The sequence below is a fragment of the Danio rerio genome, chromosome 9 (assembly GCF_052040795.2).
Source record: "Danio rerio strain M-AB ecotype USA chromosome 9, GRCz13ab, whole genome shotgun sequence".
Taxonomy (NCBI): domain Eukaryota; kingdom Metazoa; phylum Chordata; class Actinopteri; order Cypriniformes; family Danionidae; genus Danio; species Danio rerio.
This window is the reverse complement of record NC_141029.1, coordinates 36024639-36044186: the sequence shown is the minus strand read 5'-3', so window position 1 is coordinate 36044186 and position 19548 is coordinate 36024639. Positions and strand designations below refer to the sequence as shown.

At 35.2% G+C, this 19548-nt stretch overlaps 3 protein-coding genes across 16 annotated transcripts in view; 2 read left to right on the top strand and 1 right to left on the bottom strand.

Moving 5' to 3' along the window:
• Nucleotides 1–2580, top strand: part of dcaf6 (ddb1 and cul4 associated factor 6) — a 53953-nt gene extending 51373 nt beyond the window's left edge. For 11 of the 12 annotated variants that reach the window (XM_087266793.1, XM_087266792.1, XM_087266790.1 and 8 more), the window contains one exon: nt 1548–2580. In XM_087266793.1, coding sequence (XP_087122919.1) covers nt 1548–1606 — 59 coding nt within the window. In that variant the 3' untranslated portion in view covers nt 1607–2580. The remainder of the gene's footprint in view (nt 1–1547) is intronic. The other variant, NM_001145090.1, reaches the window with a different exon arrangement.
• LOC147835341 (uncharacterized) overlaps nt 1–19548 on the top strand; it is a 221907-nt gene that overhangs the window by 42261 nt on the left and 160098 nt on the right. The gene's annotated exons all lie outside the window — the stretch shown is intronic.
• gpr161b (G protein-coupled receptor 161b) lies at nt 2597–19222 on the bottom strand. 3 transcript variants are annotated; one of them, XR_015498770.1, is made up of 8 exons: nt 18947–19213; nt 16210–16618; nt 13047–13765; nt 12863–12970; nt 10544–10663; nt 5954–6285; nt 5800–5873; nt 2597–4241 (listed from the first exon to the last, which is right to left on the bottom strand). XR_015498770.1 is itself a non-coding variant. In NM_001007199.3 (6 exons), the coding sequence occupies exons 2-6, from the start codon at nt 16569–16571 to the stop codon at nt 6014–6016; spliced, it is 1581 nt and encodes a 526-aa protein (NP_001007200.3). In that variant the 5' UTR covers nt 16572–16618; nt 18947–19222; the 3' UTR covers nt 5566–6013. The 3 variants fall into 3 exon arrangements, 1 of the variants encoding a protein (NP_001007200.3); XR_015498769.1 differs by lacking the exon at nt 2597–4241 and having other exon boundaries at nt 5562–5873; NM_001007199.3 differs by lacking the exon at nt 2597–4241 and having other exon boundaries at nt 5566–6285; nt 18947–19222.

The window sequence follows — 19548 nt, the reverse complement described above, 5'->3', positions numbered from 1 at the left end:
TAATGCTGTTTGCTGGTGCAAACGGATCTTTTCTTATTTTATTATTCTACTTTTTAGATATAGTCATGAACACACTTGATTGTAGGGCCGATTTTTCCCAGTTATTATTTTTAGCTCTGTTCTAAACAATGGCAAAAATGAGTGCAATTCTGCATCAAAGAATAAAGTCAATACAGTGAGGTATATTTTGAGAAACTAATAATAAAATAAAAAGCTGGATGATAATGACAACACGAGCATGAAATATTTGAGATTCTGACCTAGTCACATGTCATTGAAAATGTAAAAAATATTAAGACTACTTGGAAATGACTACTTTTCAGGATTTACACTTTGTAGTTGTGTAATATTTTTAAATGTAAATTTTTATTTGTTTCTGCAAGCTGCTGATGACCTTTTTTCCCAATTTAAGTAATGTTATCTTTTAAAGCATAAACTAGCAATTCATCAAAATAACAAAAAAAAAAGATGCCAGACATGTTTATATTCATTAGACAACACATAGTTTAGCTTGCAATAGCACTATTTAGTGAAATAACCATGATCATAACAATTGGATACAAAAAAACACCTTTAAATAAGAATATTTATAAATCATTAAATGATAAAACAAATATTAACATTTTACTCAAATCCACACATAGTAAATTCTGAGAAACTTGAGTATTTAGAGGTTGAAATAGTTTTTGAGTAGCTGTTTTTTTTAACGCAAAAAAGGATTTTGCGTTAATTTGATCAAACATAAAACACTGTGAAATATTATTACAATTATTGCATTTTAATACATTTAAAAAACTGGTTTATTTTTTGTAATGACAGCTCAGTTTACAGCATTATTACTCTTTATTGTCACATTATCCTTAAAAATGGAAATATGCAGAATTCCTATTACGATCAATGTTGAAAACACTTCTACATGGTTTATGGAAAACCTGGAAAAGTCATGGAATTTTGACATAGCATTTTCCAGGCCTGGAAAAGTTTTGGAAAAACAGAAAAACCCACAACGTTTTTGGAAATTATTTTAACAAATATCTGTACAGTTGAATTAGGGCTGCGCGGTATTGGAAAAAATCTGACTTTACCATATTTTGTATTTCTGTGATATATATGTATATATATATATTTTTTTTTTATCTAACATGTATATGTATATGTATTACATAAAAAAATGACGTCTTGAAAAGGTACAGGAAAGTTTTGGAAAAGTCATGGAATTTTAGTAGTAAAAATGTGTATGAGCCCTACTTCTAGTCAATTAAATCCATCCTTGCTAAAAAAAAACAATTAAGTGATTGACTCAAAACATTTGAATTCCATTATGTTTTTGATTTGTCAAATCAGTGGATCATGTATGTTCAAATGTTTGGCTTTCATGACAACCAAAAAAACGCTCCGATATTCAGCTTTTGTGCAAAACAGTGGAGTGTCTGCAGCACACCAGACACTAACCAGTCTTGTTTACTGTCAGCAGATACTAATAGTAGCATTTAGCATTTATGACTCTGAACAGGTGTGTAAATGAGCGCTCTTTCTCCTCTCCTCAGACCGCGTGGAGGGCGATCGTTCAGAAGGCTCAGGACAAGAGAACGAGGACGAGCAGTAGCTCCTGCTAAAAAGTCACCGGTTCTTTTTTTGCTACAATGCACTTGAGCATTTGAGATTTGTACACAAGTTACAAAATAGAGTATTTCCCTATAGGTTCAGTTTTTTGGCATTGTTCTTTTTTAAACGAGACTTTTCTTACTAATTACTCCATGTGAGAGTAAACCGCGTTTGGGGAGTTCATGCAAAAATAATAAAAAAAGCGATGTGCAAGAAGTCAATATGAGACTTAGACGGCTGGTGCTTGAAGAGAGTATTTAAGTGCAATATTAATTTGTTAAATCAAATGGTTGAGCTTTTTTGAACGGTGTTATGTGTGAAATCTTCTCGTAGCCTCAAATGACGAACTCTGATGTTTGTATACCATGAATTATGCATGTCAAACATGAGTTTGCCGAAAACGTGCTCTTAGTCTCTAACAATGTTGTGTATAAAAATGGCTCTCTCTTTTGTTTGTTTGTCATCACTAAATCTCGCGTCGCGCAGGCATCTTCTGTCTAACTCCAATTACAGGTACTTGCAATATTTAATTATCCAAAACCGTCATTATACGTTGTTACACTGCAGAATGTTTATAAAGGTTTATTAAATTAAGAATAGTTTTTGGACTCGGTCTATACATAAACCCACTGCTGTCTAGCCAAATGGTTGTAGCATTAGTTGGCAGGTCGTGTTTCTCTCTCTCTCTCCTTCTCCTCACAGCACAGATGGCCTTTGTTGTGGCAGCTGTTGGTGTGAATGTTCTGCTAAGTGACTGCTGATCGCTGGGAGAAGTTAAAATGAAATATCTCCTCATCTAATTCTGTGCTAACCTCATTCAACGCTGTTAAGGAATGTAAGCCATCTTTTTAAATGTTTTGTCCACTGTTTTTTTTTTTTGGTTTTGTTTTCTTCAGATTAAGTTCCAGTTCCATTTCAAATTGTGTGTGTGAGAGGATGGTTTAAACATTAAATGTGTTGTGATTTAAAGCAAAACTCGACTGAAAGCTTGTTGGGTACCAATACAGAGTTTAATAACACAGATAACAAAATATGATATACTTCTATGGGGGAAAACTGAGACCATTTGGACATTTTTCAGTTTCTCTCGATTTATTGGGTATGAGTTTGAGTGTCAAATAATAAGATTGCTAAATTTTAAAGGTGCTGCGTGTAAGTTTTTGACTTCTCTAAAGCATAAAAATACCATAATATGTTTGCAGATATAAGAAACTTGGCAAATTAACGTTCTTGTTTATCTGAAAAACAATGCTGAAGTCAGATATTCTGCTTTGAAAATGTGTTTTCCGTGCCCGAATATCTTTCTTGTTTATGGTTTTTCTAACCCACCCAATGCTAGCTTACCCAATTATATTTCAGCACCCTGGGGTATGCCTTTATGGAAAACCACATATTTCATTCATTGAATCAGGAAGAATCTCAACGCATGCATCCATAGCAGACTCCAAAATAAGACGCAGATTCAGAGTTCCACATGAGTTGGTTATTAATTAGCAAATAAGTGTTACGAGCCTAAACATTAGGTGAGCAGGCTACATTGGAACCGTGTGTTCTAACAACACGCTACCTGACGAGGTTTGCAGTGATGAGCAATTTGGCTGTTTTTACCACACGAAACACCACAGAAATTTGAAAACAGCTATTCAGAAGGACAGAATGTGCACTCACTCACGAAATGGCTATGTTTATAATCTAATTAATGCTTATTAAACCTCTTTAACATTATTAAATGTACATGCTGAATCACTGATATGTGTTGGCTTGCACTGAGTCACAATTCTAAAGTTCAATTTGAAATGGTTTGTTTTATTTTCAAGATCTAAGGTAAATTATCTGCTGCTGCTTTCATTATATGGCAATAAATGTCATGTAAAATGGCATTCAAACTCACATTATTAAAATTTAACACTGAATAAAGCCCATGAGGTGTACTTGAGGTTATCAGTTTATCCTGTTGTCCACCTGTGAGAAATAGAAGTCATTTCTAATATATTAATTTGACATGCTGGTTAGAACAAAAAACTTTTATTTTATTTAGAACAGGATCTAAATCAGTCTCGCTGTTTGTGTTGTCAATCTGGCAACCTGCGCTTGCATCTGTTTTGATCCAAGAGTGCAATACCTAGTTAAACCACTGGGTGTCAAACTTACTGCACCTTAAAGTAAAAGATATTGTCATTTACAGCCGTTTTACACCATATCAACATTGGTCAGAATAATAAATGTTTTCATTTGTTGCGATGGTAAAATCAGAGGTTTGTTCATCAAATCTAGACTTAACTTTTTTCAAAAAAAAAAACAAAAAAAAAAAAACTGGTATTGTGTTGTCTAAATATGAATGTACACTTGTGTAACACAAGGTGACATTTTGTTATTTTGACCATTTTATATATAAATATCTGTGAGAATATTATTTTAAAATTTGCAATAATTTATTGGTTCACTAGATAAACGATGTTTTATTCAAACACATGACTACCACGTGGAAAACAGGAGAAATTGAGAATTGTCAAGTGGTCTCTTTCCCGTTGCTGTATGTCATAGGCCTCAAACTTGATGTGGTGTGAGTTGGAGGTGGTTGAAGCTAAACTTTGCAGAGCTTCCAGGACTTGAGTTTGAGACCACTGCTGTATGTGCTGTGGATTGCAGACAAACAATACAGTCATTGGCAAAGCAGCCTATCAAGATTGGTATTCATTACTGAACACCTTTTTAGAATATTTTAACTGAAGTGAACAGAAGGTAGGAAAAAAACATTGATGTGAAAAAAAGTCACTGATAAAATCTTCAAGTGCAGTTATCAGTGATATTACAAAGAGACAGTTTACCCAAAAATTCAAGAATTTGAGATTTTTTTTAGCTGAAACAGTGGTCTTTGGTGTTAAAGTAAAATGCAAGTCAATGACTACTGGCACTTTGAGAGTCAAAAAGAAAAATACATACAGGCAAAGAAAATTAATACCTGTGAGTCTTGATTATATACTGCAGAATGTGGATCATTTAATGAATCACCAAGCAGTGGTGGTTCTAGCTTAAATGGCACCCTGGGCAAATCACCCCATATACCCCCTGCCCCCTCCCCAAAACCATCTAGTTTTAGAAAAAGGACGATTAAACATGTACATTCTAAAAACAATTTGTTTTAACCCAACTTTGGGTGAAATTTGGACAAAACCAGAATTAGGATTTTTAAAAGATCTCTATTTTTTTTTATAAATAAAATTATTTGTATTATTCATTCTTTTATTTTATTTTCGGCTTAGTCCCTTTATTAAGCTAGTGTCGACATATGTCATAAAAGTAACAGAAAAGGCCCTTAACGTTACTTCCGTTTCACAGCGCATAAGCAGCGCACATTTTATTGGCGTGCATTAAAACAAGAGCAGAAGGAGCGCGTGAGGCACCCAGGAATGGTTTTTCTGTCTGCGTCTGTCGGTTTGCTTTTACCCGCGTTGCACATAGAGAATAACAAACTTGCGCATGCAAAAAACGCCAAATGTGAATGGCCACTTAAGTCTTTATTCTTGGATTACCACTCTAACTTAATACATTTGCATAAAGTAAACTGTACATTTCAAAGCTTACTGGGGTGCATATGATTTTTACTCGGGCATGTTTTTTTCCCCATGTCGCCTCCAGCAAGATGCTACCCTGGGCGATCGGCCATTTTGCCCATGCCTAAATCCGCCACTGTCACCAAGATTCACAATTTCAGCAAAAAAACTAAATCTCTTTGGGCCTGATGGATATCTTTATCCAAATTTTCCACAGAACTATAAAAACTGTATTTTATGGGGTATTCTGCCTTCTAATATGTCCAGAATATCTCTGTTAGCCTGATTTTCCCCCTACTGAACGCCAGCTCAATGCCAGAAAAAAATATTTTGAAATTTTAAGAAGTTTTCTTGTCCACATCTAGATAACTTCCAAAATATTTGGTACCTTTTCTCCAAATCTTGCAGCACTTCAGTTATTTTATTATATTATCAAACCTGAACATGAAAAATTGGAGAGGAGCAAACATAATTACAAACAGTACATATAAAAGAGTGATTACAATTTCCTTGTATTAAAAAAAAGAAGTAAACATTTAAACGCAAACACCTGACCATATATGACGGCTGTACATAACTTTACAGTATCTTTTATGTTACAAAAACATATTCTGGTGAGATGCAGTAGGGCTTCTAGTACCTGAAACATTGGCGGTACAGCAATCATGGTCGCGCTTTGGTCTCACGAAAGCATGTAGCAGCAGCAGTTGCTTGCTAAAACAGTCAAGTTTATTACATAGTATGCCAGTCTTATCTGTAAACATGTGCCAATGTGTTTGTATAACATTCTGTACCTTCAAAAGCTGCAGATTAAATAACAATCTGATCCTTGAAGAAGTTCACAGTCGAAAGAACTACATTTTTTCCTCGCGCTCCATTTCTTCTTCATCATCATCATCATCTTTGACTATTCCTTCATCGATGCTTTCCATCCTGAGTCTCTGTCCGTCCAGATACCGAGGCACTCGCTGTGTGTTTCGAACTGTGAACAGACTTGTGGGAATTTGTGTCCATTCTCCTAAGAGCTGAAGCTTGGCGTCGTTCTCTATAGCCTTGGCCAGAGAGGATGCAAAACTGTCCAAAGATTTGTGGATGTCTGCCGTCACTTGGACTACTGAAGGGTCACCTGGAGAACACAAAACGGAAGACAATGATTGGAAATTGTAGGCAAATTCTCAGTCAATGTTCTTTATTTTGTTGATATTAGAAAAATTGCATCTTTATATTTTGACTTCTCATAATTGACGCTATTGGTCCCCATGCATCGGTAGGTTTTACAAATATTTCCCCAATGAAAAGGGTTAGGAGTGGTTCATTGGTTTAACACATTGGCTCAGCACTTCATCTTGTATACAGTGGTCCCTCGCTATTACTCGGTTCACCTTTTGCGGCTTCACAGATTTTTATTTTATTTTTTTAACATCGCATTGTGTTCTGCATCTTAATTTTCTGTAGACTTGTCAATCAATCTCATCTGTGTCTCCTGTACAATACAGAATGTGTTCAACTTGTCAAATTAACTTCATTTTTTTTTTTTATCGCTAACAGTGTTTTCCGAGAAGGATGTAAAAAGGGTTGTTGCTGTCCGCAGTAAGACCATCATAATGCTGCGTTCACACCAGACACGGAATGCGCATCAAGCGCGAGTGATTTACATGTTAAGTAAATGCAAACGCGTGAATAGACATCCTGTGTCGCGATACGCGCGAATGGCGCGAATGGCGTGGGGCGAATTGAGCGTTTTGCGCATTTGACTCGCTTAACGAGCATTTCGCGCGAATCTAGAGTTCGAAAATCTGAACTTTTGCGTACATTCGCGCTAACCAATCAGAAGCTTGCTCTTGTGGGGGCGTGATTGTGACGTAGAACCTGTTGTCGGTGTTCCGAGGGAAATCCTCCAGCTTTCACAGACAACAGTTCATCAAACTCGGCTTGGCTCTGTCAGAAGCACCGCTGAAAGCCTCCGTCATCCAGGTTAAATTTCTGGAGGAGTTTATGAGCTCACAGAGCTGGATGCACCTCTGAAAGGATGTAGTGGACTCAGACACGACCCTAAATGTATCAACGCTGTTTTTCAGTCTTCATAAAACACATAAACACTGTTATTTTCTTCATAAAATCCATATTAGCCATTTAGCTATGAAGCTAGAGTCTTCGGGCAGACAGAAGCCCTGCCCATCACGCGAATCCGCGTCTGTTCTGAAGTGAATTTGACATGTGGATGAAGTGGGGTTTGACGCACGAATGAAGCGAGTAAACTCAAATGTTCACTCGGCTATTTATGAGCGATTTATCCGCGTGTTCCGCGTCTGGTGTGAACAGCATAAAGGGAGTTGCACACCGGATGCGTCACGCCATGCCTTTTAGAATTGTAAACACAGATTTACAGCTGCAGTTGCCCAGCTACGACTCAGGACACTGTTCATATTTCTGCCGAGCCCCAGAGCTCCATCTGAATAATTTTATTTTAAATAACATGCGAATGGGTGGCACAGTGGGTAGTGCTGTCACCTCACAGTAAGAAGGTCGCTGATTTGAGCCTCAGCTAGGTCAGTTGGCATTTTTGTGTGAAGTTTGCTTTTTTTTTTTCTTTTCTCCGGGTGCTCTGGTTTCCCCCACAGTCCAAAGACATGTGCTATAGGTGAATTGGTTAAGCGAAATTGTTCCGTTGTGTATAGATGTTTCCCAGGGATGGGTTGCAGCTGGAAGGGCATCCGCTGTGTAAAACATATGCTGGATAACTTGGCGGTTGTGGCGATAAAGGGACTAAGCCGAATAGAAAATGAATAAATGAATAACATGTGAATGTGCGTGTCTGCTGTGTGTTACTTCCAACTGTCATGTGCACAGTGCATCCAGTGTGCAAGTTGATCCCTGTAAGGATGGAGTCTGTTTTAGCTTTGTGGATCAGTGACTGCAGGAAAAAGAACATTACGCTGGAAGCCAATATTATCCAAACAGAAGCTAAAAAGCTTTATGAACCTTTTGCTAACAGCGATAAATGTTTGTGCCTGACAACAGGTTTTGATCTTTGCTTTCATTCTATAGTACTGGACTTACTTTTCTATGAAAGTTTGAACTTTGAGGGTGTTTAAACAAGAGAGAAAAGTTAATGTTCATGCCGGTCTGAGAAAAGTATAAAGTGTGAAGTGAGAGGTTTTACAGCCTTGAAACATCTATAATAATAATAATAATTGTAAAATATAAAGTTGACTACTTCGCGGATTTCGCCTTTTGGGGATCTCTTTTAGAACATAACTCCTGCGAATAACGGGGGACCACTGTATCACAACAATTCTTTCAATGCAATCTCAAGGAAATTCGTAACTTTTTCATTTACTGGCTAATTCGTTTGAATTTGTACGATCTCAATTTTATTTTTTAGTATGTATTTTTTTATCCCCCAATAATGATTGGGTTTAGAGGTGGGCTTTGGGAGCATGCCAACTTTTTGAAATCGTATGTATGTTTTGTATAAATGAAATCATACATACATTTTTTTTTTTTTACATTTTTTTGTTTAGTTAGAGATTTTTACACCTGTAAGCAGATGAAAGCTTGAACAGAGTGTAAGGGGTCTTAAAAAGTATTAAAAGTTGGTAAGTCAATTCAAGTAAGTCAAAGGCCCTTAGAAAGTATTTTACAAGGTATTAAATGTTGTATCAGTATGCTAAAGTTTGCCTGAATTTAAGTGCTGGGTAGTATAAATCGATATAATCCTGCTAGATTTGATCACACTGCTTTGTTTACTGCAGTAAACAAGAAAACACTCTTATTCTGACTGTTATAGATGCCACAATGTTTTAGTTTAGGATTAGTTTCTTAAAATCAGTACTTAATAAATATATTGCAAGTTAAAATATTGGCAATGTTTCTGTTTGAAACCTAAAGTGGCAATAAGGGCTTGATGTATTGAAAGAGTTAAAAAAAAAAGGTAATGAATTTCACCGTATATACCCTGATGATACAAGTAATGGATGAAACCCGTCTCTGATTTTCGCTATAACTTTTCACCAAAATCAAGCTGAAATTAAGTTAATGTAATAACACCGTACGTAATCTCTGACCAGATGTAAGACACACCAACAATACTGGCGAACAATGCAGTGTTTTAAATAGTTAAAAAACACTTCATAAAAATGTACATACAAAGATTCAAGATGACAATATAATACAATGAGCGTTTTCCGTCAGTTTGTGAGAATAGCATTTATACCTGCACCATTGTGAATTTTTTTCAAACATTTAGGACAGGGGTGTCTAAACTCTGTCCTGGAGGGCCGGTGTCCTGAAGAGTTTAGCTCCAACCCCAATCAAATTCACCTGAAGCAGCTAATCAAGCTCTTACTAGATATACTAGAATCTTCCTAGCAGGTGAGTTGAAGCAAGTTGGAGCTAAACTATGCAGGACACCGGCCCTCTAGGACTGAGTTTGGACACCCCTGATCTAGGACATTGTTTGTTTAAATTAGAGATGCTTTTAGACAAAATTAGACAACTTTTAGACAAAGTTGTCCCGCTGTAGCCTTTGATTTAGCCCACCATCCCATCTGACAAAGGAGTAGGCAGGATAGGGGTGAATGAGTTTATTAGAGATTGTCATTTCTTGTTTATTAGAGATTGTCATTTCTAGTTTAAATAATCTTTTTAGTTTTGTTGTTTTATTGCTGAGCTATAAAAAAGCCAACCGAAATTTAAACGTTAATTGTAAATACGTTAATAAATACTTTGTAAAAATGTAAATACTGTCACTCGACAGATATAGAACAATGCAGAAGACATCTGCGAGCAAATCAAGGCAAAATCAGGTGCAGCTTGACTAGCATAACCCCATTCTGTTATTAATGAGATCGTTTTACTGTAATAAGTTCATTACAAAATGTTATAATTAACACAAAGCAATGTTTTCCTGTTATTTTTAAACATTATTAAATAAATTAGGAAGTACTTTTGGCAGCTATATTTACCTTCGGCTCACTAGCCTCAATCTAGTTTGATTTTTGGCCTTTCATAAGAAAAGATTTAGGCACCCCTGGTTTAAATCTCTTCCAAAAATAGCGGGAACAAACATTTTCCAAGCCTTTAGACTCAATTTTAACTGAAGCTTTAAAATATTGTAATAACAAATAAATGGTGTGCTTTAGATCTAAAATAGGAAAACCAACATTTTAAATGGTTCTATTATTTCACTATATTACTAAATTTTAATCAAATAAATGCATAAGCAAACTCTTAACAGTAAGTCAAAATCAAACAGCACAGTACTATCCAAAAATAACTGTAAACTACCACACAAATCTGTGTGCTTGTTTTCACATGAGTCACAACTAACAAAGACATTTTTTGCATTCATCAGAAGAAAAACGAGAGCACATCAGATATACCTTGTGGTATGTGATCCACTTGGTCCTCGAATGTGACCGAGCTCCTCCTCTTATTGGCGGTGCAGTGGGCTGAGTGGGACGCCTCTGAGGTGTAGCTCTCCAACAGCATGACGTCTGTTGCTACAGGGTAAATCACAGCAGGCATCTTTCAATCAAATATCTCTTTTAACACCGCTCACCAGCACCCACCCACACCAGTCTGGACACTGTGGGAGAAGCGCTGAGCTCTGCCGTCTGCCTGTTATGCCATACTCATAGGCTCTGTGTTTCCTCAAATGGCAAACCCTGATAACAACAGCCTGCAAGCCAATAAACCACCAATGCTGACTGCTAAAGAGCTGTGGGGGTTGATTCATCTTGCTTTTCTGGTGCTCAAGAGAGGAAAGGACGCAGTGAAATTAAAATCATGACTTATACAGAGAAACCATGATATAAATATTTGATTCCATTTTGTCTAATTGAATAAATATGTAAGAAAAGTCAAACGTATTAAGTTAGCAAATGCCGCAAGCATATGAACAATTTTGTTTGCTTGTGATGCCCTGTTAATATTGTTAAACATTAATTTTATCATGTTTAATGATGGCAGTATAAAATTCACTTTCAGTATAAAACTATCTATAATATTGGCTGCTATACATGTAATCACTACAAAATAATATATATTCATCACCACAGAGCTTCTTTAGTAATCATTTATCATTTTAGTAAATGCAGACTTAAAAAAAGTCAATTTATCCAACCTCATCTCTCCTAATTTCACTCAAAGCCATTTAAATGTCTTTCATGACAAAGTAGATATTGGGCACAACGTTTGTATAGCTTCTTTTTTCCTTAGGATTGGATTTTAATGCAACAGCTATTGTTAAGGCCCCCAAAATAACAGAAAAAAATACATTTAAAATTTAATTAATAAAAAAAAAATATAGCAATAGTCAAGTCAGATATTTTAGCAGCCATAAACCGATAAATGCAACCTATAAATGCTTATTTTTATTGTTATCATTATCAGCCCAATAAATTAAATAAATAAATAACTTAGCACTGCTTAAATTTGATTTGTAGTTATCTGCTTTTATATCAGCTATTGGCCTCCAAATGTAAATAATTATTGGTTATCAGTATAAAAAAATATTAAAAACCAATAAAAAAATTGGTGCATCAATAATAAAATATAAATAAATAACTGAAGAGACGATATGCAAGAATTCTTATGCAGTGATCAATCATGCATTGATGATTTTTACTTATTTTTTGCCGTTGTATGAACAGCACAAAACAAAAGTTAAATAAGTATATTCTCTTTGACTTGTGTTATCTACAATTGCAATCAGAATTATTAAACCCTCTGAATTATTATCTGATCCACCCCTGAAGCATCTCAAAACAACATGTATGGGTGGTCAGCCCTCTAAATAGTGAGAAATAGTTTGCTCTGATTTGTATCATAAATAATAATATTAATAATTAAAACAATAGATAATACAAATATGCATTTGTCCAGCCCATAATGGTGCATACCATTGTGAATGCATAATCGCACCAGTCAGTCTATGTGAGAAATAAAATCTGAAACCAGCAGATCTAGAATACCGATACACATTGTAAGTGTTCACAAGATATTTTTCTTGTAAAATAGGTGTTTGTTTCTATAAAAAGCCGAAAAGTAAAGTCAAATTAGCTGCAGTTTGAACTACACTAACTTCCTCTGAAACAGCTAGACAGAGGTTACACTGTAGGTCAGAATACATTAAATATCCAACAAAACACTGAAAACTTAAATATGTTTATTAATAAATTTAATGTAATTTAAATAAATACATATATTTGATGTGCTAAAGCATGTTTTTTTTTTTTTTGAGGTCCCACATACAGTTGAAGTATTAGCCCCCTGTTTATTCTTTTCCCCAATTTCTGTTTAACGGAGAGTAGATTTTTTTCAACCCATTTCTAAACATAATAGTTTTAATAACTCATCTTTAATAGCTGATTTATTTTATCTTTGCCAGGATGACAGTATATTAGATTTGACTAGATATTTTTCAAAACACTTCTATACAGCTTAAAAGGACATTTAAAGGCTTAATTAGGTTAATTAGGCAGGTTAGGTTAATTAGGCAAGTTATTGTATAACAATGGTTTGTTCTGTAGACCGTCAAAAACAAATAAGACTTTCTCTTGAAGAAAAAATATTATCAGACATACTGTGAAAATTTCCTTGCTTTGTTAAACATCATTTGAAAAAGGTTTTAAAAAAAAAAAAATAAAAGGGGGGCTAAAAATTCTAACTTCAACTTTGTTAAACAGCAGACGGTCTACCTGAGTCTTGTGTGTAGCTGAAGCCAGTGTCTCCAGTGCTGCTTCCACGGCCCAAAAGCTGACCTCCACCAACCAACATGGCCGTCAGATGAGGAGACATCCCTAAATCTGTTAAACAATAAGCATTAGACATCTCATCCAAGCTACACCTCAGCTTCAAAACATGCAGCATCAGAAGACTCACCTGTTATCCGGTTTGAGATGCTAAACAGACGAGAGGTCCGGTGCCGTATAACAAATGACTCTCTGTAGTACCGATCGTCAAAACACATCCCCAACAGCTCCTTGCGTACAGTCTTGTTCCACAGCCCATAAATAAGTGGATGACACACAGCACTGGTAAAAGACAGCCAAGAAACCAGCGTCTCAACTTGTGGAGAAACACTATTTTTCCCTAATAGTGCTTCGGTGCTGATAACAACCACATAAGGACCCCAAGTGGTCAGAAATGTCCCCAGAACCACTAAAATGGTGATGAAGGCCTTGCATTGGCTCCCAGAGTAAATCAGGCTTTTGCGGCTGCCACTAGAAGATGTTGAGGTGTTGGAGTTTTTGCGGCCATTATTTTGAGAGCTGGACTCTTCTTGAGACACCACAACACTGCCGCAATAAACCTTACGAGCTTTGATGCGAGCTACGCGGAAAATTACTCCGTAGCAGACCAACATGGCCACCAGCGGCAAAAGGCAACACCATGTAACCCAAAAGGCAGTATAGCTGATCTCCTTGTGCCAGGACACCGTGCAGGTCCATTTGAAGCGGTCAAACTCAAACGATGACCATCCGAAAAGAGGCGGCAGGCAGCCAACTAGGGAATGGAGCCAGATGTAAACGATTGCAAGCACAGCTCGATTTCCGGTGATTTTCATGGGGTAGATCATGGGGTATAATACTGCATAGTACCTTGATATAAAAGAGATACATTTCAATCAATCCCTTGTGAGACGCACATGACTGGTCAATAATACAACAATGAGGCTTTCTATATAAGACTTAAGGCAGAAACTAGAGGGATTATGCTTGTGCTTTGATAGAGTTCAATAGGTTTGATGTTTTTCAATGTGTGTTTGTTCATGAAGACAGAGGAACTGTTCAAGCAATACTGGACGTAAATGGCATGATGGACTGCAGGGTTAAAGGACTACAGAGTGGTTATTGACAACGGCATTCAAATAAAATGTTTTTACAAGAATTGTTGGTAAATTAACTTGAATTACAGACTGTGTAATAAAACAGCATGTGATAGAATTTTCATTCATCCCTTAAATATAGGTCAAGTGAAGGAATGCATTTAAAATCTGTGGATTTAGCATGTGTGATTGAAAATGACATATTTCCATTTCTGTGTTAAATTTGTTTCATTTATTTATTTTTTGGGGGGAGGTTGGATCAGGGATGGGCAAAAATACATTGAAATGTATTTTCAAATAAATTACCAAATACCTAAACTTTACATTTATCAAAATAAACTACAAAATACAGCATCCACAACAAGTATCAAAATAAAATACTGTATTATGAAAATACTACAAAATTCTTTTACAAGGGAAATTTCTTCGCAAAGGTTACATCAATGGGCATATTCGATCAGTCCCTTCACCATTAAACTGACTTAGTTAACAGTCTTATATTTTAAAAGGGTGAGATATAAAGAAATTACTTACATTTTTTGCCCACTTAATTTTTTTAAATAAATTTATAGTTTTTGCAATTTAAATCTTCAATACTTAAAAGTAAAAACATGTTTTCTGAAAACTAATAAAATCTATAGTTTTACTGTTATTTCCATAAATCATTTTTTTTACAATTGTACTCTTTAATGCACAACATAAAACATGATATCTCAAAAAAATCAAGTTGAACAAGTTAAAAATCAAATAAACTTCTGATACATCCTGCTTCTGTGTAACGGGAGTCTGGAGTTTTTGAGCAGTCTGTATAGACTGGAGTATTATTATTTTTTTGTGTCTCATAAACAGTATTGTGCCACTGTGACATATTTAGTCAGACATCTTTCCTCTTCATTAACTATACAGCGCACCTGTAGATCAACTGCTGGCATTTGAAACAGCCAATGTAGTACTGTAGGAATCGTCACTGTAGGACTTTTTTTAATTTTGGTAGTCTTATTTTTTTGCATCTACATCAGCATTCCATCCAAAACTACTATTATCTGTGCTTTTTACTTATTCTCCCAAGAGTTTTTCAGTTCTTCTTTAACTGAAAGTGTCTTAGTTTACCACCTTAGTGAACACCAGTACAGCATCTTTAGATGTCTTTTATTTCTTCCTCTGCATTTCCGCCTAGAGCACTGAGACTGAAAATGATCATGTGCTGTAGGCTCCACATTCCTGTTTTTAGACTAATATTTTATTCCGTCTCATTTCTTAAGCAAAGATGCTGATGCAAAATTGTACACTAAACAGCCATTATATATGACTGGTCTTAGCATTCTGCAGTATACTATTTTCAATGATTGTTGACTTGCTCCCAAACTTACCCATGCCATTTGTCTCTTATTTTCTTTATGTGTGTAGCATAGTTTCCATCCATACTCCAACCATTGACCCCCTTCTTCATTATTAATCAATTTTCTAGACAAATAACTGAGAAAGCACCAATCAAGGCCGCATTTTTTGATGTCTTTATGTAGACTGCAAAGTATTTTACAGTATTTTAAAAATAGAGAAATACAAAGTTTGTTGATACTAAAGTATACTGATACAAAACATTAACCTATTTTCATGAACCCAATAAAATACAAATTACAAAATACTATTTTGTATTTGAAATACATACTTGAAATACTGGTTTCATAAATACTGCCCATCCCTGGTAGGGATAATACCCGAGAACATTATTTGATAGTTTGTGACCAAAAGGCAGATTAGTGTTAGTATAAAAAGATTACAGAACAAAAGGAAGTTATATATTATGTTAAGGGAAATTATTCATTATTATGATCAACTTTTAATATTTTGACAAAATTTTCTATTAAATTATTTTTAGACTGTAAAATCTCATGTAAACATACACTCACTTTAGTGTTGGTCCACGCTAGCCCATTACTGATTACAACTGAAGTTAAAATTGTAGTAAATTATGTAATCTTTCACAATGTAATTTGTCATCAGTAATGTTCTACAGTCTAAAAGCAATGAAAAACTAATCAAATTAGACTACCTAAAATATAAAATTTAACAAATTGACAAAGTACTTGTTTCCTCGTATCAATTGCAATAAATAATATTACTGTGTTGTTTTTATATGTTAAAGAGATTAAATTGCAACTTTTCCTTGTACACACAAGGATCCTCCAAATGACAGAATGTATCCTAATGACTGACCTGTCAATGGCAATGGCTCCAAGTGTAAGCATGCTAGATGAGCTGACAAGTAGATGGAGCAGCGCTGTGAAATTGCACCACACCACCCCAAACATCCAATCCCGACGCACCGAACTGGCCACAACAAACGGCAGCATTAGAACTGATAATAGCAAATTGGATGAAGTCAGGCTGAAGACAAACTTGTTGCTGGGTGTTAGCAAGTAGGGCTTTTTATAAAGAGTCACCACAATGACCAGATTCCCCAGACATGCCAGTATGGCTATGATGATGATAGAGACAGACTCCAGGACCATGAGCCCGTTGTCATCCAGGCCATTAGTGGAGTTGGCCACCGCCGTCCCATTCTTAGAGCCGTTCATTATGGGAGGCTTCTGGTTGCCAATGACTTGAGAGGCATGTTGACAAACTACAAGACAGGAGAGAAAAAGAAAAAAAGTCTGATCATGAAGAAATGGTCTAGGGTGCTGGGTTCATTTTAGGCCATGAAGCATTTCAAAACAAGCGGATTGCATTTCTACAACTTAAAGTGGATTATGCACCCTTACAATGCGCTGTTTGTGAAGAACTAAGCTGTGCTGTGAAGAAACCCAAGGTGTGAAAGCAAAATACCTTAGCTATAGTTAACGATAACAGCAATATATATACACAATTGTGTATAGTAAACAACAACAACATTTATGCAGATCTTTTAATGGTAATTTTCAGATTTTTTTTAAAGTCAATTAAAGACAAATACTGCATTCTATTATGTATCAATAAGTTTTCTAAGGGAGAATATAATGAGGTGTGTTTGCAGCACTTTGTGGAGGAATTTCTTTTTAGCATTACTAAAACATTGATTCATATGAAACTTCTCTTCCTTAATATAAACATCATACTGTATATTAAGATGCATATGCCTTCCTAACAAAAACAAATATTACAAGAAGGGTCATTCAGAATGTGTTCTGCTTTAAACATGTGTATTCAATAAGTGCAAATCCTGGCTCTAAAATCTAATGCTCTAAAGAGAACTGGGCGTCAACTAAGATGAAGCGGGCCTTGAAGCAGGGTAAAGAAGATAAAACCTGGTGTCTGGCTAGCCTGTGTATTGCACTCTGCAGCAACCAGTGTTCCTGTATGACTGTCGGACCTATTCTTTGAAAAGAATAAAATCTTTTTGCAAGTAAACCTTGTAAGACTTTGTCTCCTGATCGTTAAGAGTCTCTTTATTTGAAATTGCCATGACAATTTTAATGCTTGAAAATACTAAATTATAAATATTGCATTATAATCTCCATTATGTAAAAATAAAAAAGCTTAAGGTTTGTTAAACTCTGGTCCAATACACCAAAATCTGCAATAATAATTAATTAATTTACCTTCTAATTAGGGCTGGGCGATTAGTCAAAAAGTAATCGAAATCGACATTCAGAACTTATAATCTATAAAATTTTTCCAGGACGATTTTTTAAATTACTTTCCCAACCACATGTGGAGTCACGTGACCCTGCTCTTTTAAGTCTTTTTTTTAAAGGCTGATTAATACTTCTGCAGCCACATCTGATCTTTGTTGGTTTTAGGCAATGCATGTTTTAATTTTAGTTGTTCAATGCTGATGTTCAATAAATAAGCATAGATAGTAGATAGTGTGTGCTGCCTTCAAATATTTTAATATCAAGTTATATTTACTCTACAAAATTTGTCAGTAAAATATTAGGGTAAAATAAAAATATTATAATAATATATAAATTAAATAATCGTTCATTATTTGTAATCAAGTTAAAATATTAAATTAATCGAGATTTTGATTTTAGGCCAAATGGCCCAGCCCTACTTCTAATCACACTTTACAAAGGTGTTGTTTTTTTATCAGTATTTTTGTCTTGATTGTCAATTGCAATAAACTTATATATATATATATATATATATATATATATATATATATATATATATATATATATATATATATATATATATAAAACGTAAATAATATAACCATAACCCTAACTCAGAATTAAGAACATTAGATAAATAAGCAACTAAACTTTGTTCGGATTCTCAGGAAACAAGATTTAATTTCTTAGTTTTGAATCACAAGTAAATGGATCTTAACTTAAAGATGACAACTTCTAAAAGAAAAATAGCAAAGACTTATGCAGTAAATGCAATGACTTAAGAATTTTAAACAGTTTTTTAAGGATCTTTTTATTGGCTTTACATTGTAAAAAGGAGAATTGAGACTTTTCAGAAACCCTCAACTAAATTTTAAATTAGCAAAAAAGCATTTTAAAAATATAAAAACAAATAATAATAATAACGCTAACAAATAAATGAAAAAATGATTTTAAGGACAAAATATCCACATACAGATTGAATGAAAAAATACAAACATGCTTAAGCAAATGATCCAACAGAGCTTGTCTGCAAATCATGATGGATTCCTGTAATGCAACGATTTAGAATTTTAAATGACAGTTTAATCATCTCTATGCGTTTGAAGCCAATGCATGTGCATCTGTCATGTCTCTGCTATAAAAGCCTTCACCATGATCCAGTCCAGTGTGAACAACCAACCAACAGAAATGCGATCTGATAGCGTAGCGGAGAGACCACCTTCGACAGCGCAGATTCCAATCTCAGATTTCCAACAAAACGATATTTTGCAATGCATCAAAAATGTGATCCTATAGCTCCTTAACATTAGAAATTCACAGCATATGCTAATGAAAAGACAAATGCATGCTTAACTTACCAGTTCTCGGGGCCTGTCGAGGCGAGATCCCGCTATGGTGCAGCAGCAGGAGTAACTTTCTCCAGACTGGCTTTGTTAGACAGCGGCTACTAACTTTAATCCAAACTTTCTCTCCTCCTGTAAGATGCTCGGTTTTCTCACGCTCTCGCGGAACGATAACACTTCCCAGAGACGCATTTTCCAAGTTTTAAAGCGGTTACAAAGTATTAACTGATTACGAGACGTTCATTTGTTGCGGCTGCTGCGGTCGGCGGTGAATAAAGAGGCGCTGGTGACGTCACGACGGCGTCGGAAATCCTCGTCTTAAAACTTCCCTCCATCTCCAGCTCTACAGACAAACCGAAGGGTCTCTCTCACAGACTATACTCGAAGTATATAATCTACTTACTGCAAAAATACAGCGCCCAATAGTGTTAATTACTATTTATGAATGTCTTCTACTAAAAAGTGTTAAAAACAAAAGTGCAGCTGTGCTTAAAACAAAACAATCTGCTATAACACGATAGAAAATTATATTTAACGCAAGACAACGGATATACAAAATAGATATAGATATATACATACATGATAGAAGTTGTTTAAATAATGAGGTAAATTATATC

Excerpts from the sequence above, each read along its gene's own strand:
- gpr161b (NM_001007199.3), bottom strand. The coding sequence starts at position 16,571 with ATGAACGGCTCTAAGAATGGGACGGCGGTGGCCAACTCCACTAATGGC. Across the intron at positions 12,971-13,046 it reads CATCTCAAACCGGATAACAG|ATTTAGGGATGTCTCCTCAT; the intron begins GTGAGTCTTCTG and ends ATTGTTTAACAG. Across the intron at positions 10,664-12,862 it reads CAGCTACACACAAGACTCAG|CAACAGACGTCATGCTGTTG; the intron begins GTAGACCGTCTG and ends TTTACCCTGTAG.